Below are 23761 nucleotides of genomic sequence, written 5' to 3'. Positions count from 1 at the left end.
TTTCCCCCCCCCCCCCCCCCCCCTCTTGCATGCATAAAATGTTCATTTTTTTGTGAAATAAATCTGATCTACTGCACAGCAGTGCTTTATTCTATAGAAGTTGCTTGGCTATTTCTCTAGGGTCATCCTAGAGCTTTTATTTGCCTTTTTTGAAACTAGGTTTGAACCAAAAACTATGTTTTCTCCTTGAAACTCTTTTGACTTACTAGCCACCCCCTGAGGCCTCATGTATTAGGCGGTACATGGTTGAATGAAGCAAGGTCTTGTTTAGCTGGCTTTCTAGGGATTCTTATATTGGTAAAAATTGCTAGTAAATAGTTTATCCTAATGCATTATTGGTTATTCTTTCATCCCACTTGTCATGCTTCTTGTTTGGTTAATCTCATTCTGATGGTAAATATAGCGTGGTTAGATCAATTCTTAACTTAAAGATCCCTTTTACATTCCCTTTCTGTATGTATTATGTATTGTATAGCACACATTTATCTATTTATCTGCTCTGAATAGGTGCTCTGAATAGGATGTCCATCTTTATGCAAGTATTTATTGCTATTTTCTTGATGACAACCGTGAATGGATCTCTGATGTTTGACTAAATTCCCTGTATCTATTTTCTGCAGGATATTGCCATTCACAACCTTGATTATATTTTAACAGTCTCATCACATGCTTTTGGTAGTGCCTCACCTGAAATTCTTGCTAATCTTGAAAATCTGTTAGACCAAAGGTCATCTGAACCTTGGAGCTATCGTAGTCTTCCAACTCCAACAGCTACTCTTCCTGTCATTATCAATATTGAGGAAGATAGTGAAAGCGAGGTTTCAAGGACTCGTGACAATTACAGTGACAAATATACCCCTAGGAGTGTAATAGATCAACAATTAAATTCCCTCCTACAACCCAAAGATGATCCTATTTCCAAACAAGTTCGGGCTTTACGAAAGAAGTTGCAGCAGATTGAGATGCTTGAGACAAAGCAATCTAAGGGGCATATTCTTGATGATCAACAAATTGCAAAACTTCAGACAAGATCAATTCTTGAAAGTTCACTGGCTGAACTTGGTGCTCCAGTTGAAACAGCACTGGTAAAAGCATCATCTTCAGTATCACCAGATGAGAAGGGGAGCAAAAAATCTGAAGTATCAAGAAAACAAAGAAGAAAGAGCAAAAAACAGGCAGAACAAAGGGAAATGCCATCTGCTTTTACTAGCACTGATGCAGAATGCAGTTCTGTAAAGAATTTCATGGATGTTGAGGTCTCGCAGGTTCCCACAAATAAGGTTAGTTTTCTATTTTTTCTATGTGAACTCCTTTTACTATCATGAAAAATTTTAATGCACCATTGTTGATGCGTTATTTATTATGTTTTTAGATTCAAGTATGGTTACTAAAGGCTGCTTTTAACCAGTAGTGTTCATCAACCCACCTATCTGCCCCACCCAACTCTACTGTCCCTGACCCACTCAATCAAGAGGAGGGAAGTAGGGTCACTTAGTAGTTATGAAATAACCAACATACTGTGTCAATTAAGGGGGTTCAAAGTTTCAAGTATTTCAGGATAACTGGCTGATTAATATTAAACAATGTCTCTTTATTTTTAGCCATTCAACAGACCAAGATTTATTTCTAATTCAGGAATACTCATTCCTATCTGCCCAACATGCTGGCCTGCTAACCTGCCTGATCCAGCAAGCATATAGATGGATGCAGAATGTGTTCCATATCCTAGTAAGCTACCAATTTGACAATTTCAGAACTGGTTGGAAATCTCAGTCCAAAACCAACAAGGGCACGAACCACTAGTTGCATGATGTATCTTCTGTCAGAGAGTCACTTGGGGGAATTCAGTTTTTGGCCCTGCACAAGTTTAAATAATCTGTCCTTTTTGAGATTTGTTTAAATTAGGCTAAAAGATCTCATTATTTTCCCTCTGAATCCAGTGCATTTGCTGAATTTGCATCTCAGTATTGTAAAGTGTCAAGCTTTAACCGAGTAGCAAGTGCTGGTTTTGATTCCACCTATAATTCGCATGATTGGTGGCAACTGCCTTGACAATATTCTGCGCGGTTGTTTAGAAATACTGTTAGGATAACTGTTGTAATATCTATTTAACTTCCTAGGCTGATCGCATATTCTAGGAGGAGTTTGTTCTCATTAATTAGTTTTTTCTTAATTAGTTAACTGTCCTTGTGTTAACCAAGTCTCCCATTGGACACCTCAGTGGTTAAGACTTGGGATTTCTACTAGGAGCTTTCAGGACCTTGGAACGGGTGGAGTGGGGAGTTTAGGAATTGGAGGAAGGCTAGCTAACCCCCATAACGTAGTCCACCACTCTTTGGGTCTTTCATTGGAGCAAAAGGGGTAGTAAAGTTAAACTCGGATTTTCTTGAATGACTAGTTACATTTTCTGAATTGTTCAAGTTAATGTTTAATAGGAGGAAGAGACCACTTTTGGTGGAAGTGTGGTGAACCAAACTTTGAAAGAGATCGGATTCTTTGTTCAGAAGAAACCAGGTTCAGACTTGCCAAAAAATAAGATTTCATCTCCAGCAGTATCCAAGAAAAAGAACCGCAAGGGTGGGCTTTCCATGTTCTTGAGTGGTGCCCTGGATGAGGTCCCCAAAGATGCTGCTCCCCCACCACCAGCACCCAGAAGTGAGGGTCCTGCATGGGGTGGGGCTAAGGTTTCAAAGGAATCTGCTTCACTTCGTCAAATACAGGATGAACAGGGCAAAACCAAATTGAATATACCAACTAGGAACAAAGATCAGGTGGAAGATCATTTTGATAGTAGAAGTGATGGAAAAGTTTTGTTGGGCTCACTTATGCCTTCCAAACCAATTCCTTTGGTGTCAGAACCAGCATCACAGGCATCTGATGCAGAAAGAAATACACCCCCATGGGCTTCCGGGACTCCTCCACTTCTTTCTCGACCATCACTTAGAGACATCCAAATGCAGCAGGTATACAAATGTCATACCTTGCTCTGTCTTTCCATTTTTTGTAATTGAATTGATGTCCTTTTCTGTACATGATAATTTGTTATGTGAGCATATAATTGCTCTGCGTTACAAGAATGCAACAAGATACATCATCATATTCATAATGATGCAGGCTAATAAATTGTGAATGACAGGATCATGTCTTTAGGTCGCCAATTTATTCTGTGGACAAAGTCATTACATTTCCGGAAAACACAATCCATAGTTTATGTTGGAAGAATGTCTAGATTGAATTACCATGCCTTCTTTCTATTTTCGTTTCAATTTCTTTTCTGAAGTTCAAGTCTGCATTTTTATTATACCTTCGTGATCATATTCTTTTTTTGCTTATCTCATCACAGGGAAAGCGACATCAAAGTATATCCCATAGTCCACAGATGAGAACACATGGATTCTCAGTTTCCACAGGTCAGTGCTCGCCATCAGATTCTCCAGGAATGAACCGCTGGTTCAAACCTGAGGTTGACACTCCCTCATCGATCCGTTCGATTCAGATCGAGGAAAAGGCTATGAAGGATCTGAAGCGCTTCTACAGTAGTGTTAAGATTGTCAAGAACCCATCTTAAGATGGCTGTATGATCTAACTTCAGTACTTGGCAACACGGGCGCTTCGATGCTCTTGTTTTCAGTTCAATGCACTGCTCTAATTTCACTGTACAGAGGTTACATTGTACATTCTGTTGTACTAGTTTTTAGCGTAGTTTTCATCTCTTCTATCTTAAGAGGACCTGGATGAATAAATTCTCAAATGTCCCTTCATTCTTTTTCAACAAGAGATAATTTTGAATAACAAAATCAATTGTTCATTGTAATAAGGTGTGAACAAGGGGCTGATGTTCATCAGCAAAATAATCATCTTCTCAAGCTGTGAGCAAGCTGGGCCAAAGCTGTATCACTCTTTTGTTTAGTTATTGGAACATCAATGCTTAAACACACTGTATTTATCATCATAATGAATTAGATTTTGTCCTGAAATCTATTCGTGTGCATGGTGGAAGGCTTATCCTGGACCTGCTAACCATTTAGAATACGGTATTTATGAATTTTTAAGAAATTAAGGAGATCCTTTAAGTTGTTTGTAACGTGCTAGAAATTATTGGTTCATGCGTGAATAAAAATCTTATGAAAAATACTTTTGGTCGGAAATACCGTTTCTTTTTCTCAACCAAAGGTTGTGGGGGTACGATGATTACATATCGGTTAATTATAGAATAAAAAACGGAATAGAATAAAAAATAAAAATAAAAATAGATTCCTAGAGCTATATTTATGCAAGGTTTCCAATTTCTTGATGATAAGGTGGCATATATACTCAAAACCGTAGGCGTGAGCTCCAATTCTGCCTTTGAAAATCGGGGAATCCGCAGCAGCTAATGAAGGGTAAGCGGCATGGTAAAACATTCAGCAACAATAAATTATTAATTAGAAGGTGAGTTTACTATTCATCTCTTTACAAAGCATTATTTGTTCAAACAGTGCTGTTTTTTTTTTTTTAAATTTAATTTTATTATTTAATATTAAATTTATTTAGGATGAAACTTTATCATTTATTTTGATTTACAAAATATTATTTAATTTTACAAAATATTTTTTTAATTTTACAATTTAATATCAAGTTTATTAGAAATTTAGCATTATAATTTATTTTTTATAACATTATCCTGATCTCATGATCTAATTAGAGAATTTGTCAGATTAATTTGAGATGACTTGAGTTTTTTAAAGTTTTTTAATTATTTTTTTAATTTTATCTTTCAATATATTTCTATAGGATTATCTTGATCTAATGACTAGGGCTTTAGGTTTGACAAGTTAACTTGAATTGATTTAAATTATATTATTTGGCCTTTTATTCTTTAATTGATTTTTTTCAATTTTATTTTTTAATATTAGGTTAATTGAGAACTGTTTTATAATTTATTTTGATTTAATTTTTATGAGGTTATCACTACCTCAATATTGAGGTCGCAAATTGAACAGATTTATCTGACTTGATCTAAGTTAATTTAATATATTACCATCTCAATATAAAAAAAAATACCATTTTAAATATCTTTGAGTCAAACTATATTTTTAGAGTATAAAAAGATTTATTTTGGATTCATTAAATTAATTAAATCATATCAAATTAATTTTCACTTGATACTGGAAAACACATTAGCATTATCTTAATATTTTTTTTCTATATTATTAAAAAGTTCAATCTGCTCCGTAATGTAACACATTCAATGATATAGTAATTAGCTGTGATACATGCATGAGCAATCATACAGGAATTACCTATGGTACATGCATGAAATATTCTTGATTAAAAGCAAGATTTACCCTGGCATGGATGGTGAACAATTAGTAGTAATAGAATGATAAATCGGGAGGAGCAGTTTCATCGTATCAAATGCTGTTTTATAACCCTATTGAACCTCTTGTCCTGTGACCTTTTTTCCCTTGGTGCTATATGTCTTTATTCCTTCAATTATAGAGGAGTGCCAAGATGTATGATTTCCTTTTTATTTTTTTATTTTTGAACGCCTTAACTTTTCTTTTCCTCCATTTTTGAAGAGGATTTGATGGGATGAGGTGACTTGGACGATCATGAACCATACGAGTTTTTATAGGTTGTATGATTGATGGTCTTGGATTAGGAAGGAAGTTTTATTTATTTTTTATTTTTTAAAATTAATGAGTATTTTAGCCTCGATAAATTTTATTAAATTTAAAATTAATAATTATATAAGTTCCAATTATATAAAATTTATCAGATTCGAACTGATAACTCAGGTTTTTTTTTCTAATTAATAAATTTAAAATTAATAATTATATAAGTTTCAATTGTATGAGATTTATTAAATTCAAACTAATAACTCAGGTTTTTTTTTCTAATTAGATTAAAGATTTTTTTAAATGTTTTTTATTTAAAATATATATATATTTTTTATTTTTTAAAATTTATTTTTAATATTAATAACACCGGCAGTAAAAAAATATTCGATCTTTGGGAAGAGGTCAATTATTCCAAGATTTGGACTCCATACTCTTTATGAAGTTCGGTCACCCCATGGAAAGAGATTTTGCTGAGAAGGAAGTGGCAAATGCATGCCCATATCTCCATTTCCTTCTTTAGATTGCAAATTAACTTTAATAATGGTCGACTTTCGTTGCTAAACTAGCAGTCAAATAAGTCTATTCTTCAATAATTACTTCATATGAAGCAACTTTGAACAGACATCTTTTGTTAACAAAATATCTTGGATTTGTTTTTAGTGTGAAAAATGCTATTCCTCTCGATCTTTTCTCTTAATAATATCGCATACTCAATCATTCTATCATAATTATTAAGCCAATCCATTAAATCCTCCATCCCTGTATCCTCATTAAAGTAGATATTTATTTGAATCTTCTACCATAACCTAGTTGGGTTATGGTGAAGAGAGTGTTTGAAAATATAATAATTGTTATTTTTTAATTTTTTTTATTTGAAAATTTATTAAATTAATGTTTTTTTTTACTTTTTTAAAATAGTTTTTGATATTAGTATATCAAGGAAATCAAAAGATTTTTTAAAAATTAATTTTAAGTAAAAAAAATATTTAAAAATCTTGAAAAGCACTGCTTCAAACACGTTCCCAAACGAGGGCTAAATCTCTCACCTTTCTCAATCTTTCCCACCATATCCAGCAAAACAGGGGCTAAAGTTTGGTATAGATTAGAAAACTTTATATTCTATATTTCTAGACAATTACCTTAATACTTAATTAATCATGACAGCAAGTATGTATCCTATTAATTTTCCTATATGAAAGTAATAATCAATAAAAGATGAGGCAAATCAAATATTTGATAGGCACTGCATAATATAGGTGGTGAAGTACTACTGCATACATCCCTTAGTTGTTTACTACATAGGTGGCCGTGTCTCACCATGAGCTGAGTTGATTTCTTTCGTTAAAAAAAAATAAAATATTAAAGTGTTGCCAGCATGTTTTAAAGCAAACAAAAATTCCATGAATCCATTTATAGACCATGATGCTAAAGGAAGAAGATGAAAAGAAAATAAAAAATAGAAAAAAATCTTCACCGAATCTATTTAAGTTACCATAACAAACTTGTGATAGTGATTATGAGACCGAGATATCCTCGTAAAAACATATATATATATATATAATAATAATAATAAACTCAGTATTTAATAAACTCAAAGTTAAAGATTAAAATCAATAAACAAAATAGATATAAAAAAAGATTAAAAAAGATGGTCAATGTCAACTTTAGCTAACATCTGATACCTATAACCCGAGTTATGATACGAGGATAGCTGCATATAAAAAAAATAACGAAACCTAATCCTCAACAATCTAATACTGAAAGTTGAAAATAAAAAAAATAAATAAAAAAAGAATAAAAAGAATTAAAAGAAGGGGGAACAAACTTGACATAAAAATAAAAAATAAAATGATGTGAAAGTCTTAAGCTAATTAGAGCTAGCATGACAAATGTATTACTTAAACCACGAGGCCGAATTATCATTATAGAAAGAAAGAAAAAAAATGCTTAATATTCAATAAATTTAATATTGAATGATAAAATTAAAAAAAAATTAATGAAAAAAAGACATAAATCAATCCGAGTTAAAATTTCATACCAATGACTTCAGTTATAAGACCAGGATCATTGTATCGAAAAAACTAACGAAGCTCAATTTTTAAAAAATAAAATATTAAAAAATAAAATTAAAAAAATTAATTTAAAAAAACCAAGATAAAAAATAATAATTAAAAGAATGAAGTCCAAAGCTAACATGAAAATTAAATTAAAACAAATGATAAATGATGGAATTGAAAAATATATATTTTTTAAAATAACATTAAAAAAATAAAAATCAAATTTGATATAAACATTAAATATGAAAAAATGCTAAGTGATAAAATTAAAAAAATAATTAATAAAAAAATTCAATATAAATAAAGAGAAATTAGAAGAATGAGTGCCATAATTAAAATAAAAAGAAAATTGAAGACAACTTTTTTAGCCGGGATGGCATGTTTTCTAAGAGAAGGAGAGAGAAAAGGTGTACCTTAATACTTAATTAATCATGACAGCATGTATCCTATTAATTTTCCTATATGAAAGTAATAATCAATAAAAGATGAGGCAAATCAAATATTTGATAGGCACTGCATAATATAGGTGGTGAAGTACTACTGCATACATCCCTTAGTTGTTTACTACATAGGTGGCCGTGTCTCACCATGAGCTGAGTTGATTTCTTTCGTTAAAATAAAATAAAATATTAAAGTGTTGCTAGCATATTTTAAAGCAAACAAAAATTTCATGAATCGATTTATAGACCATGATGTCAAAGGAAGAAGATGAAAAGAAAATGAAAAATAGAAAAAAATCTTTACCGAATCTAATTAAGTTACCATAATAAACTTATGATAGTGATTATGAGACTGAGATATTCTCATAAAAACATATATATAAAAAAATAAATTCAGTATTTAATAAACTCAAAGTAAAAAATTAAAGTCAATAAACAAAATAGATGTAAAAAAAAAATTAAAAAAGATGGTCGATGTCAACTTTAGCTAATCTTATACTTATAACCCGAGTTATGATACGAGGATAGCTGCATATAAAAAAAAATAACGAAACCCAATCCTCAACAATCTAATACTGAAAGTGAAAAATTAAAAAAAAGAATTAAAAGAATGAGGAATAAACTTAACATAAAAATAAAAAATAAAATGACGTAAAAGTCTTAAGCTAATTAGAGCTAGCATGACAAATGTATTACTTGAACCATGAGGCCGGATTATCATCATAGAAAGAAAAAAAAAAGATGCTTAGTATTCAATAAATCTAATGTTGAATGATAAAATTAAAAAATAAAATTAGTAAAAAAAAGATATAAATCAATCCGAGTTAAAATTCCATACCAATGACTTAGATTATAAGACTAGGATCATTGTATCGAAAAAACTAACGAAGCCCAATTCTAAAAAAATAAAATATTAAAGAATAAAATTAAAAAAATTAATTTAAAAAAGGAACCAAGACAAAAAATAATAATTAAAAGAATGAAGACCAAAGCTAACATGAAAATTAAATTAAAACAAATGATAAATGATGGAATTGAAAAATATATATTTTTTAAAATAACATTAAAAAAATAAAATTCAAATTTAATATAAATACCAAATATTATGAAATTCTAAATGATAAAATTAAAAAAATAATTAATAAAAAATTAATATAAATAAAGAGAAATAAGAAGAATGAGAGCCATAATTAAAATAAAAAGAAAATTAAAGATAGCTTTTTTAGACGGGATGGCATGTTTTCTAAGAGAAAGAGAGAAAAAAGATAAGGGAGGAAAAAAAACCCATATTGAGAAGATTAGCCAAATTTAAATGATAACCAACTGAATAAACCCTTATAATAAATTTTATATCTATCTAAAGTTAGTGTTGGGGCAAGCAATATTGAGAAGTAAGACTTCCATAAATTCCTAGTCTCGACATGAATAGCATATCTTTGATTGGATAAGAGAAATGATCTTAATTAATTAGCCTTTCCATGAAAGATAATCTAGGATTAATTTGCTAATACATGTATTTATTAATTTGATAATATTAAAAAAACATGTTTAATCTACCATATTATTTTCATAAATAGTATGGTTAGAATTATTTTTTTTTATCTAATTGATATTTGGGATCCATTGTATAATGTTTATACTTTCATATAATATAATTTGTCTTTGTAATATAAGGGGTTGACATGAAGGTTAAGATGGAGTAGTCATTTTTATCACCCACTAAAATTAAAACCTCATATCAAATCGTGAGAAGTATTAAAATGTCAAAAATCTCTAACCAATTAAGGACAACTAATACCAAGTATTAGCAAAAAAATAAAATAATAATAATAATGATTAAATGAAATAATAAAATAATGTTGAAAATAATAATAATAATGATTAAATGAAATGGAATTCATGGGTAATGTTAATTTGATGGCTAAACTACAGATTAAGTTTTTTTTTTTCTTTTCATATTTCTAAGTCTTAATAGCAAGGTTATCTTGGTGCCAACTTTTATTCATTGAGACTAATTCCTTATTCGGGTCTTAAAAAGGCTATCATTAAATGAACTGATGCATTCATAATAAATTATTTTGCCAACGATCTTTCCTCGGATTATTATTATTATTAGTTTTATGATATCATGGTAGCTAAACCAGTTACCAACGAGGCTATATCTCTAAAGGTGAGCATTAATTTATTCGTATAAGTTGCAAAGAAAAACTACCTGCTCCCACCTCAACAATATATATATTTCAATAATAAATAATAATACCCGAATAATTATGTTCATCCACATCCACATAGCAAATCAATGAAAGTTAATTGCAATAGGATAATATAAAATATTTAATCAATCAAGCTATTAGAAAAGATATTATAAGTAATGTACAAAGTTTTCTCTTATCTCTTTCTCTTTCTATGACTAACATCGTCAAATTTTATTAAAAAAGATTAGTAGTCACGTAACGTATATAAATTCTAGCAAATCAAATAATCATGTTTAATAGAAGTATAATATATAAATTACCTGAATTAATATATGAATATTATTAAAATAAATTTTTATTCAATAAATACCAATTTATAAATAAAAAATAAAAAGAAAATATCACAAAGATAATTGTTATTCAATAAATCAAACTAGCTCTTTAGAGAACCTAAGAATGTGAGAATATACATCTCACACACAAGTAAAATAAGTAAAATTATTATGAAATCAAAGTTTATAAAAAAAATTAAATACAAGCTAAATAACTCTATTTATAATAGATAAAAAATATCCTAAACAATTTTAGAAAAATAATAAAGGTGTTCTAAATATAATAGGAAAAAAAAATCCAAAATCAACAAGGAAATTAATATAAATTTTATATAGTAGCTTTTGTATCTTATTTAAAGATCTTATTGATATCCTATTAACCTGGAATTTTAACCATATATAAAAAAATATCTCTGAAAGATTATGGTAAAATCTCAACTTTTTTCATTGGTTGGATAAAAAATTATGCTTGTTAGTGTAAAACTATGTAATAGAAAAAATCAGCCCAAAATCGACTTTAACCTTCTTAACAAGTATGAAAATATTTTTAATAGTTCATACCCTTTATTATCCTTATAGAATATAGAAACTCCCAAAATATTCTATCAAAATATCCTTGCAATTTTAGGATTAATTTTTCAAACAAGATAGCCATCATGATGCCAACCCTAAGCTTATATTATGGAATAATTAAGCACTTTTTGCACGTGAATTAGGTTGATTATGGGCTGTCCTATATGCATTTTGTTTACGAGAAAGGTTGCTATTTGAAAGATATATTGTCAAAATTTCATCGGTAAAGAGGCATGAGCCAACAAGGTTAACCTAAATTTAACAACATGCCTGTGCTTCCTCTTAACTCTCTCATTCTAAGCTAAGTTGTAAGGGTAAGAAAAGCGATGAAGTATGTCAGATTGCTAAAGAAAGCCATAAAATATCTGAACTCGCTACCATTATCAAATTGTATACATTTGATTTTAGCATCAAATTGATTCTCGACTTGAAGTTTAAATTGCTTAAAGATAGGGAGAGATTGATTCTTTGTTTGTAGAGGATAAAACCATATGTACTATGAGTGGTCATCTAGGAATAAGATGAAATATTTAGCACCAGATGTAGACTTGACCGAGGTCCCTAGATGTTAGTGTGAACAAGTTCCAAAGGTTTAGATGCATGAAAAAGTGAAAGATAAGTAAGTAACCTATGACTTTTAGCATGTTGACAAGAAAAGCAAACAATAGAACAAACCGTAGCTTTATTCTTTCCGTAAGAAACATTACAACTTTACATTACTTGGGTTACAATGTTAGTGGCAACATGACCTAGTCTATGATACCATAACTCCATTTTATTATCAATAGGATAAAAACTATGAGAATGAAAAGTAGAAGAATTATTAACACCAAGATAAGCCATTTTCTTGTTGTTCAATACTGGAAACCTGTAAAGGCCATTCTCAAGTCTGCCTCGAGCAATCACCTTCTTCGTATATAGATCCTTCACAAAGAGACTATTAGATCAACACTCAATTAAAGTATTATTATCTGAGCATAACTTAGCAATATTTATCATGTTTGTTGAGATAAACGAAATGCGAAATACCTTTTTGAGTTAGAAGGAATGTGAATTAAAGACTAAATGTTGAGAACCAGTGTTGGAAATGGATAGATGATTACCATTACCAATTATGACCTTATTTGTTCACGTGTAGGGTGTAAAAATGGTTAGCTTTTCCACATTCTAAGTCAAATGATGACTTGTTCCATAATCATGATACCAAGTGTCATCTGTAAGCTTATTAGAAGAGGCAACCATAGTAGGTATAAAGTTTTGATTATCAGCATTCAAAGAAGGAGTACCACTATTATGAGAGCTTTGATAGGAGATATCAAATTTATGGTAATAGACCTAAACTGTACGACCAAATTTGCCACATAACAGGCATTATGGCTTCTTAGAGTTGGTTGAATTATGCCTTCCATTCTGTCTATATCTACCCCTGCGACCACGACCTTTGTAGGTGTAGTTATTGATATTAGAAGTATACTTTTGTTCTCGACTACCATTATATGTCCTTCCACTGCCTTTGTTATTAGAGGAAGAGGCATAATTGACAAACATAATAGAGATGTATTTAATTGAGCTTTGTTGATTAAGACGATGCTCAAAAGCTAGAAGCATATTGTGAACATCTTCAATAGAGATCTTTTCATCTCTTATGTTAATAGCAGTAACAACTACATTATAGTTAGATCCAAGGCCTTTAAGGAGATTCATAACCTAATCTTGTTTTGAGACAGGTTCTCCAATAACTGCTAGACTATCTGCAGCTCTGATCTTCATGATGTGGTCTATCATAAACCAAGATCCTTTCTTCATGGATTGTAACTCTAGCCTTGCATTATTCTAGCTCTTAAGAAAGACAAGAAGGTTTTCTTCGATGCATTCAAAATAGACTGAGAAGAATTGTGGCTTATGATCTGTACCATGATTGCTGGTGTAAGAGATGAGTAGATCCAATTGAGGATTGTGTGATCTTGTCTTCTCCAAACAATAAACATTGGACCTCTTTCTTCAGAAAAATAGAGGTCCCAGTTATGAAATCCTTAAAACCATTAGTAAAAACAACATTATCAATATGAGATCTCCATAAGATATAATTAGTTTGATCAAGTTTCACAGACAACATGTATTTAAGCATTTGATAAGAAGGAATTGATGCCATTGTTGTGCTTTATCTAGATCCAATTGAGCTAGAGGATGCAGTAGATTGAGTAGAAGCACAAGCCATGATTGGATCAAAACAGAGATATAAAAAGTATGAGAAAAAAAGAAAGAAAAAGAAAGAGGAATTCCTACACCTTTGATCGAAAGCTCTGATACCAAAATAGAATTTGAGAAAGTAAATCTCTGTTCACTTATTGTGTGAAGCCAGAGAATGAACCACATATATATTATTTCATAAAAGGTAGTTACAGAAGTAGGGAAAACCAGCTACAATGACAACTGTTATAACTATAAAATAACTATGATAAGTTTGGAGCTAGGTAGTTATAACAATATAACATATTAGTAAAAATAAATCCAACAATATCAAGTTAGGTAAATCATGTAATAGACTTTTTTAGCCTTGGCTTATCATATAACTAAAGCCATTATCTATTATTTATTTTTAAGAAAAAACCCAAAAAACTACACTTAAGAAAAAAAACAAAACTGATGTGTTATAATAAAAAAATAAAGAGACTATCTAAGATTTCTTATTACACTATAATTTAATGCCATCATTATATCTTAAGAAATCATTTCATGTATAAGTGAAGTTTGAATCCAGAGTATGTAACTAAATAGGAATCCAATAAAAGATGAAGTTTGAATCCAGAGTATGTAACTAAATAGCAATCCAATAAAAGATGATAGAGAAACAATTAAATAAACTTAAATAGCAATCCAATAATAGATGATAAAGAAACAATTAAATAAACTTATAGTTCCCTCAAAAATAATTTTGTTCCTCAACAACCAAATATCCCTTATAGTATTACTGGAGATTAGTCTCAAAACTAATATTTGGAATTTACTTTGCACCATTCCTGTTAGGAAATTAAACTTTAATATTCTCTTTATTTAGTAATAGATAATTAATTAGTGTATATTATCTTTCTATTGTAATGCCTATCTTATAGCTTGGCACCTGTAATGTAGCTTTTCATTCCTGACTTGTAGGAATGTTTTGCTGTACAAATACACGACCTAATATCAATAATATTCATTCAAGCAAATTACATCTTTCCTTCATCTTTTCATGGTATCAGAGCAGAGTTAGGATCCTAATTCATCTTGATTCATCGCTGCACTCAAGTCACTCGTGTAGCATCTTCATTTTCCAGCCATCATGTCCACAGATGAAACATCACCAACAATTGACATAGGCAAGGAGATTATCGTTCCTACCACTTCTGCAGATCTCTCAAAGGCCAATATCTCAAACCTCAATTTCACTCATCATGCAGATCATCCAGGCTTGGTTTTGGTTTCCAAACCTTTAAATGGAGATAATTATTCCACTTGAAAAAAAGCTGTGACTTTGGCCTTAAATTCTAAAAATAAGTTAGGCTTTGTCAATGATTCAATCAAAACCCCTTCAGAAGAAACTGATCCTATGACCTAGTCTCGATGCAATGATATGGTCCATTCCTGGATCATCAATGCTCTCAATCTGGAAATTTTAAATAGGATGATTTATAATTCTACTGGTCATGAGGTCTGAGAAGATCTTCATGAGCGATTCTCTCAAGGCAATGCACCTTGTCTCAAACAAGATATTGCTTATCTCAAACAAGAACAACTCTCCGTTTCTACTTACTACACCAAATTGAAAGGTTTATGGGATGAATTGGCTTCATACAATAATGAAATACATAGGGGACAACAAGATCAGCAAAAATTAATGAATTTTTTTATGGGGCTGAATGACTCTTACAGTGCTATTCGTGGGCAGATTCTCCTAATGAATCCCCTTCCTTCAGTTTGGCAGACGTATTCCTCTATTTCATAAGAAGAAAAACAACGCCTCCTGAGTTCAACATACGCTGCAATTGACTCTAACAGTAGTGTAGCTATGGTAGTTTGAAGCAAACCCAACCCAGTCAAGCATGAGAGATCTAACCATCCATATAGGTCCTAAGACTCACGATCGCAATAGAGGCAGCCTGGAAATTTCAGGCAAGATAGACAACGACATGGTCTAGGAACAGGCAGAGGACGCCCTAATTGCTTACACTATAGAGAAATGGGACACTGGGTCCAAACCTGTTATGAGTTAAATGACTATCCAGTGGGCCATCCAAAGGCTAAATTTAACTCAGGCTCAAGAGGATTCAACAACAGAACTAAGCCTGCAGTGAATAATATTGCCGAGGGGTCTTCTAAAATTGGTGGCAGCTAGATTGTTGGGATTTCAGAGGACCAGTTAAAACAATTTTTATCGCTTGTTAGTAAAAATGACGATTCTATCTCTCAGGCCAATGCTGTGACCAAGCCAGGTTTGTCTAACATCGCTTCCGCAATTGGATCATCGATAGCGGGGCAACAGATCATATTTCTTCATCATCTAAATTATTTTTCCACAAAAATAAAGGTTGTTTGTTACCTCCTATAATGTTACCTAGCGGAGATAAAGTAAATATTGTTGCGAAAGGATCGTTGCCTCTGAATTCTGTCTATTATTTGTATAATGTGCTATGTGTTCCTATTTCAAGGTTGATTTGATATCAGTTAGTCGTCTGACGAGAGGCCTGAATTGTTTAATAACCTTTTTCCCTTATTGGTGTATTTTGCAGGATCTAGCTACGAGGAGGATGATTGGTTTGAGTAAACAACGTGATGGTCTATATTATATGGCGGCACTTGCAACGAAGAATTCAGTAAACACCTCCTCCTCACCCATAAAACAACCAACCTGCAACCTTACCATCTCATCCACCGATTTCTGGCATCATCACTTTGGCCATGCATCATCTTCCCATTTAAGTTTTATTGCCAAGAATTTTTAAATTTTTTTGATTCAATCAAATAATAATTGTCTTGTATGCCCTTTGGCTAAGCAGAGTCATTTACCTTTTAGCCCTAGTACAATTTCTTCACTAAAACCTTTTGAACTAATTCATTGTGATATTTGGGGTCGTTATCGACACCCTTCTCTTACTGGTGCTCATTATTTTCTTACCATTGTGGATGATTTTACTCGTTTCACATGGATATTTTAATGCGACATAAAGATGAAGCACAATCAATTTTAAAATAATTCTTTAGTTTTGTTTAGACTCAATTTGAGTGTCATATAAAAACTTTTTAAAGTGACAACGGTGGGGAATTTACCTCACTACATTCTTTTTTTCAAGATCATGGGGTCGTTTTTCAACATTCTTGTGTTTACATGCCTCAATAAAATGAGGTTGTGGAACGTAAACATCGTCACTTTTTATAAGTGGCTCGCGCTTTAAAATTTCAAGCTCAACTCCCTATCCTTTTTTGGGGGGAGTGTGCTCTTACCGCCGTCCATATCATCAATCGGTTGCCCTCTTTAGTTCTTTCTTTAAAAACTCCTTTTGAACTTCTTTACTCAGAACGACCTTCTTTTTCTCATTTTCGTGTCTTTGGTTGTTTAGCTTATGCTACTAATGTCCGTGTTTCCTATAAATTTGATCATCGTTCCATTCCTTTGATTTTTATTGGCTATCCTGTTGGAAACAAAGCCTATAAATTATTTGATTTTTCGACCAACAAAATTTTCACCAGCCGTTATGCCAAATTTCATTAAACTTTTTTTTTTCTTATGCATCTGTCAAGCCCATTTCTCCTTCCCCAACGGTGCTTAGCCCAATTCCTCTTTTGGCCCGTGATATCCCTTGGCCCAATTCTTTTTCTCCAACACCAAATGTTTCTCTGTCAAACACTGTTACGCCTCCTGCTTTACCACTTTCCTTACCTGCGTCTCCTTCCTCTCCTTTACTAGAAACACTACACACGTCCCTTTCCCCTCTTTCATCAACACCACCTCCTTCCTCTAAAATTCATTTGTCATCATCTTCTTCGCTTGTTCTATCATTCGAACCCTTGTCAATTCCACCTTTCCATTTGCCTACCCCTGTTCCTGATCCTATTCCCCTCTATCACTCTAGTCGCCAAACCGGTTCGCCGGTCAAGCTCAAGGATTTTGTCTGCAACAATGTTTACTCCACCTAATCAATCTCATTGTCGCTAGGTCCAACTAAAGGTACTTGTCATCCTCTGGCTAAACATCTCTCATATCACATATATATGCCTCAATATAAATCTTTTATTGCTCAACTCGGTATAATAACATAGCCTAAGTCTTATTTAGAGGTCGTTGTTCATCTTGAGTGGCAGAAGGCCATGAACTCCAAGTTACAGGCTCTCCAGGCCAATGGCACCTGGACTCTTACTCCACTTCCAACTGGTAACACTCCCATTGGTTGCAGATGGGTGTATAAAGTCGAGCTCTAATCAGATGGGTCTGTTGAGAGGTACAAAGCACGGTTGGTTGCTAAGGGCTTCACTCAACTAGAGGGCATCAATTATCAGGATACATTTTCTCCTACTGCCAAGATTATTTTAGTTCATTGCTTGCTTGCTTTAGCTGTAGCTTGTGGGTGGTCTTTGCACCAAATGAACATTAACAATGCCTTTCTTCACGGTGATTTGGTTGAGGAAATTTATATGTCTCTGCCGCTTGGGCATCAACGACAGGGGGAGAACAATCTGGTATATCTCTTTCATAAGTCGTTGTATAGTTTGAAATAGGCATCTCACCAATGCTTCACTAAGTTTTTAGAGGCTATTTGTTTTGCTGATTTCATTCAATCTCGAGCCGATTACTTTTTGTTCACCAAAACACAAGGCAAGATCTTTACTACTCTTTTAATATACGTAGATGACATTCTAATTACTGGAAATGATCCTACTAGCATTGCCACCACTAAGAAATTTCTACATAGTTGTTTTAACCTTAAAAATCTTAGTAATCTGAAATACTTCCTTGGTATTGAAGTTTCTGCTTTTAAGAAAGGGATTTTTATCTCCCAACAGAAATATGCATTAGAAATCATTGAGGATGTAGGTCTATTAGGTGCAACCTCGATTAATACTCCTATGGAACGAGGCTTGAAATTATCTAAACAATAGTGATTTGCTCAAAGAACTGAGTAAGTATCAAAGATTGGTTGGTAGATTAATTTACTTGACTGTTTTGAGGCCAGATATAACATATGCATTACATGTTCTGAGTAGATTTATGCATCAACCCCAAAAACTTCATATAGAGGCAGCTCTTCGGGTTATCCAATATTTGAAAGGTGCACTTGGCCAAGGCTTATTTTTCTCTTTGAATAGTGAATTCAGGTTAAGAGCTTATTGTGACTCAGATTGGGCAGGTTGTCCACTTACTAGGAGATCAACTACAGGTTATTGCGTTTTTCTTGGACCGTCATTAATATCCTGGAGGTCGAAGCGACATAAAACAATTTCTCTTTCTTCTACCGAGGTAGAGTATCGTGCAATGACAGGAGCCTGCTGTGAGTTGACATGGCTACGCTATCTATTAAGAGATTTAGGACTAACACATCATGAATCAGCTTTGTTGTTTTGCGATAACAAGGTTGCCTTACACATTGCAGCCAACCCAATTTTTAATGAGCAAACTAGATATTTTGAGATGGATTGTCATTACATTAGAGACAAGATTCAAGATGGTTTAGTGATTACAAGATATGTGAGTTTTGCATACTAGTCGGCAAATATCTTGACGAGCCTTTGGGCAAGGAGAATTTTGTTCCTATGATTCACAAGTTAGGAGTACAGGATATTCACTCTCCAACTTGAGGGACTTGAGGGGGAGGGGAGTATTAGGAAGTTAAACTTTAATATTCTCTCTATTTAGTAATAGATAATCAATGTATATTTTTTTTTTTTTTATTGTAATGCCTATCTTATAGCTTGTCACCTTGTAATGTAGCTTTTAATTCCTGACTTGTAGGAATGTTTTGCTGTCCAATTACCCGACCTAATATTAATAATATTCATTCAAGCAAATTATATCTTTCCTTCATCTTTTCAATTCCAGACCATTGCATAAACAACAAGTCTAGAGTTGTTATGTGATTTACCCTAAAAAATCTATTTTTCTCGGTATATAACTCATATTGAAAGCATTAGATAGAGAAACTCGAATTTTAGCCTTCAAACTCGAATTGTGATAACCACTACATCTTGATCTGTGTTTGATCGAAAACTCTAAGATAAGTCAGGATTTTAACTGAAATGGTTTTTACTATTCTTTATTCATTTTTTAGTGGTGGGATGAGAAAACACTTCACGCACAAATTAACTTAAATAAATTGAAAGAAATCAATCATGGTACAATCGATTACGTGTGTTTGTGTTTGTGTGTGTGTCTGTATATTCCTGACTAGCAATGCTTTTTGCCATGATTTGTGTGTTTAATATTCCCCATTAATTTGATCTCTTTCGTAATCGAAAATGTTTTTGTTTCGTATCTTCGTAGATTTCCTATTTTTTTTTTGCTATATACATATCTTTATGTTAAAGCACAGAGTAAGTGCAGATATCATGCTTTGGTATGGGCGGTGGTGATCCTTTTTGGTTCATGATGGAGATATCTACCTTGTTGTTACGTATGGCTTTTCTTGGGAAGACCACAAAAATTAACTATGATATATCAATAAATAAAATAAATAGGGGGATTGTGGAGGTCCATGTCCCCTCCCTCATGCTTCTCTTTGGGTCCTCGTTATTTCAGAGACAAAGCTCTTTTTTTCCACAGAGGTAGCCTGTAAAAGCCTCCAAAGTCCCTCTCTTTCTTTTCTAATAAAAAGCTCCCTACAAGAAGACAACATCATCCCTCCAAAACCTACCAGCCTTTTCATTATTTTATTCTTCAAATGACCTGTCTATCATGTGCTTTTCCACATTTATGTCTGTGTTATCTTTTCTCTTGCCTCCATCCACTTCCTTAGTGTGTGGTCTTGTGTGCTAGCTTGTAAGTATGAAGAGAGTGATAATATTGAGAACCTGAGTACCTTGCAGCCTCGTTGTGTTTTGATTGTTGAATCATGACTCAGATATAGAGGATCCTTGAAAGAAGGAAAAGGGGTGTTTGGAATGAAGTTTGATCCAAGATCCTTGTATCTCCCGTTCATTTAGTCCATGTTACTGCTAGGTTTCGCTATGAATCGATCAGCGTATACACAGCAGCTACGAGCTAGGCCTTTTGTTCAGATTTTAGCTTCAATATAGAGTGAGCGCTAGTGATAGAGTTTGATTCAAGATCCATCTCATGTGTGCTAGCTAGCTTTTAAAATTTTAATTATATCCCTACTTCCTGTTAATTCTTAGGTTTTTTCTTGCAAGTTCTTATATTTGGTAAACATCATGAACTGATCTCGGACCAGGCTTCATTCCTTACACCGAACCTTTCCTCTGGCTGATTACAAGACCCTAATTATAAGGTATGTGCTCCTGATCCAATCTCATCTCCTGCAACAACATAGTTCTGATCTCCTCGTGAAATTTGAAGTAGATTATTTATTGCATTTTCTGGTCTGACTTATCAATCATTCTTTGATTTCGATCTCGTCACCATGTACTGAAATATTCGTATGGCTACTGAGATCGATATATCCTTTGATATTTCCTTGACTTCAGCTTTCCAATATTTGACCTGTCACTACAAGACCATGAATTTGATCAGAAATACCCAGAAAATAGTAGATCGATTCCATGATTTTAGTTTTATAAAGCACGTACTCCTTGTTTCTTCTATCCAGCTCTTTCCTGTCCAACCTAGAGAATTCTCCAGGTGACAAAAAGATTCGCAGACAAACAATACAAGACATGTACGAATGATGCTTTAATTTATTAAAAACATATAGATAATGTCAAGTACATATGAATATATTCACACGCGCGCGCGCGCACCCACACACCTCTCTCCTTAATTTCCTGTTTGGAAGTTTGTATCAAGTTTAATTTGCTTCTTGGTGTTTTTACCCTTCAACACGCCTGTACCCCTGCTAAAAATCTTTGATTCTTGGTCTGTTTCACCGAGTTCTGCATGGATCTCATACAGATAAACCCCGTAGCGTGTCCCTGGAAGCATATCCCTACATATCTGGGTTTATATACATGCAGACAGGCTCTATATATATGATCAGTATGTCCTTGCATATGAAAACACTCACAGATAGTTTATTACATGTGGCCATATACAATTTTTCTTTTTTTCTTTTTTTGATGAATGTGATCGGATCTTATGAATTATGATTAATAAGAAGATTCCGTGCAAGAGAGCGATACATTATGGCTAAAATTAACAAGGGGCCATATCTATATTTTTGCTGTAAAATATTATGTGACAATTAATTTAATTCATTTTCAACAGATTTATCTGCAATTATTGTTTTTTTGGACGAAAATGCAATTATTGCTTGTTTCATTATCTTTAATGCTCAGTTTATACATCATCTGCAAAATAATATACGTTGCACTATCATATAGTTACGACGACAAAATCTTGTTTTAGGGCACAAGGAGACTCGTTTTCTACGCATATGATTTAGCATTTTTGTTGTTTTTCTGCTACTAATCACATCACTCATATACAGAACCGATTTTGTCATTAACATATAATTTATTCAAAGTGGTGATCTTGAGGTGATGTTTTGATTAGAAAATACAGTGCTATGCTCTTCAATTATGGGACAAGATATGACTGATTTGATTTGCTAAAATGCTAGGGAGGGGATTATATTATGTTATATATCGAGAACCTTTTTTATTTATTTATTAATGTATAATTAATTAGATGAATATTACAATGAAAAGATTTCTTGTTAGTGTGCCAATGCATTACCAACAAAGGAAACAGAGAAAAGTAAAGGAACTATCACATCATGTTTGTATATTGAATTCTACCATATACATACAGCAATTTTAATGAATTAAACGACAATATTTCCTTAAAAAAAAAGTACATATTTTTAATTAATTATTACTAACATTATAATCACTTGTAAAAAAAACAATATAACTACTATAGAAGCTATTTCTTTTTCATTTTTTATTTATCTCCTAACCTGCTAAGAAATTATCTATCTCCATCGTGTAAAGAAAAAACAACAAGAACTATGAGATGAATTCAATATATAATGATTCTCTAGAATAGCAGTGCAGTGTTCTTTATTTTCGATGGATGACCTAGGATTAGCTTTTGAATTCAAAGAGTCGACCAGGATGTTTGAAACATTTAATTCAATATATACCTGTTTTTTTTATTAATTTCTTGTTTGTTGATAAAAGTATCTTTAAATTAATTTTGTTGTCACCTAAAATTAAATGTCTTCACAAATAATTTTATGGGCACACTTTCATATTGATATGATGTATTTTTAAAAAATTAATAAATTACCTTGAGTGAAGATATATTTAAAAAATCAAGGCAATGAATAAGCTATATTAACACCAATCTCTTAAAATTAAAATGTGTAGTTATTTCAAAATTCTATAAAATGGTTATATAAAAAAAAAGTGTTCAATGTGAAATGGTAGAGCGGAGAAGCATTGAGCTTTTCTGTTGGGCACAGAAATCTGAATTTTATTTTTATTAGTATCACAAACTAATTATAAGATTTAAATGAGTTAAAGCTGATTATTTCTGTAATTTTGGGCTATTATAATTAAGAATTAACTAATTTTAGAGTGTTTTAGTCCGATTATTATATATACATTACTACGCAATTAATTAAGCCGTATATATATATATACACACACTGTTAAAAGGCACGGTGAAAGTTACAGTACTTTCCCCTTGCCACGTGCTTTTTTTTTTTTTTAAATTTTTTGTTTGTTTTTTTTATTCTCCATATTTTTTTTATATTTTTATATTTTTGGGCTTTATATTTTTTTTAAGATTATTTTTTAATATTTTTTTAAATTATCTTTATTAATTTTTTTTAATATTAAATTAGTTGAAAGTATTTTTTTAAAGTATTATTTTTTAATATTTTTTTTCTGTAATTTTTTTTAAAATATTGTAGATTACTGTAATATTTCCCTGGTTATTTTTTTAATCAATTTGTTTACCATTTTTTCTTAGTAGTTGTTTTTTTAAATATTGTAGATTGTTACAATGTTTCTTTATATAGTTTTTGTTTTACTATAGTGTTTCCATAAATATTTTTTTTTAATTTATCTTTGTTGATTTTTTTAATATTAAATTGGTTGAAAATTTAGCCTTTTTTTTGTTATTTTTTCTCTTTTTTTTAAATTGTCTTCTTTTTTTTTTCAATTTTTATATTTTTATATTTTTGGGCTTTATATTTTTTTTAAGATTATTTTTTTAATATTTTTTTATTAATTTTTTAATATTAAATTAGTTGAAAGTTTTTTCTGTAATTTTTTTTAAAATATTGTAGATTACTGTAATATTTCCCTGGTTTTTTTTTTATCAATTTTTTTACCATTTTTTCTTAGAAGTTTTTTTTTTAAATACTGTAGATTATTACAATGTTTTTCTTTATAGTTTTTGTTTTTTTA

The 23761-nt window shown here is 31.7% G+C and overlaps 1 protein-coding gene and 2 long non-coding RNA genes across 5 annotated transcripts in view; 2 read left to right on the top strand and 1 right to left on the bottom strand.

Moving 5' to 3' along the window:
* The window catches only part of LOC105132541 (ankyrin repeat family protein / regulator of chromosome condensation (RCC1) family protein), a 9344-nt gene extending 5478 nt beyond the window's left edge, over nt 1-3866 (top strand). Inside the window, exons 9-11 of one of the 3 annotated variants that reach the window (XM_011036105.1) lie at nt 621-1280; nt 2439-2963; nt 3344-3866. In XM_011036105.1, coding sequence (XP_011034407.1) covers nt 621-1280; nt 2439-2963; nt 3344-3568 — 1410 coding nt within the window. In that variant the 3' untranslated portion in view covers nt 3569-3866. Of the gene's footprint in view, nt 1-620; nt 1281-1635; nt 1905-2435; nt 2964-3343 lie in introns of those variants that run through there. The other 2 variants (XM_011036104.1, XM_011036107.1) reach the window with 2 other exon arrangements.
* Nucleotides 1973-19425, bottom strand: LOC105132542 (uncharacterized). The gene is made up of 3 exons (XR_843593.1): nt 19415-19425; nt 9817-9819; nt 1973-2059 (listed from the first exon to the last, which is right to left on the bottom strand). It is a non-coding gene; the product is annotated as an uncharacterized LOC105132542 (long non-coding RNA).
* Nucleotides 19426-19931: 506 nt separating this feature from the next.
* Nucleotides 19932-22163, top strand: LOC105132540 (uncharacterized). The gene is made up of 2 exons (XR_843592.1): nt 19932-20676; nt 20995-22163. It is a non-coding gene; the product is annotated as an uncharacterized LOC105132540 (long non-coding RNA).
* Nucleotides 22164-23761: the final 1598 nt, after the last annotated feature.

The sequence above is a fragment of the Populus euphratica genome, unplaced genomic scaffold (assembly GCF_000495115.2).
Source record: "Populus euphratica unplaced genomic scaffold, PopEup_1.0 scaffold27.1, whole genome shotgun sequence".
Lineage (NCBI taxonomy): Eukaryota > Viridiplantae > Streptophyta > Magnoliopsida > Malpighiales > Salicaceae > Populus > Populus euphratica.
This window is presented reverse-complemented; position numbering and strand designations above follow the sequence as displayed.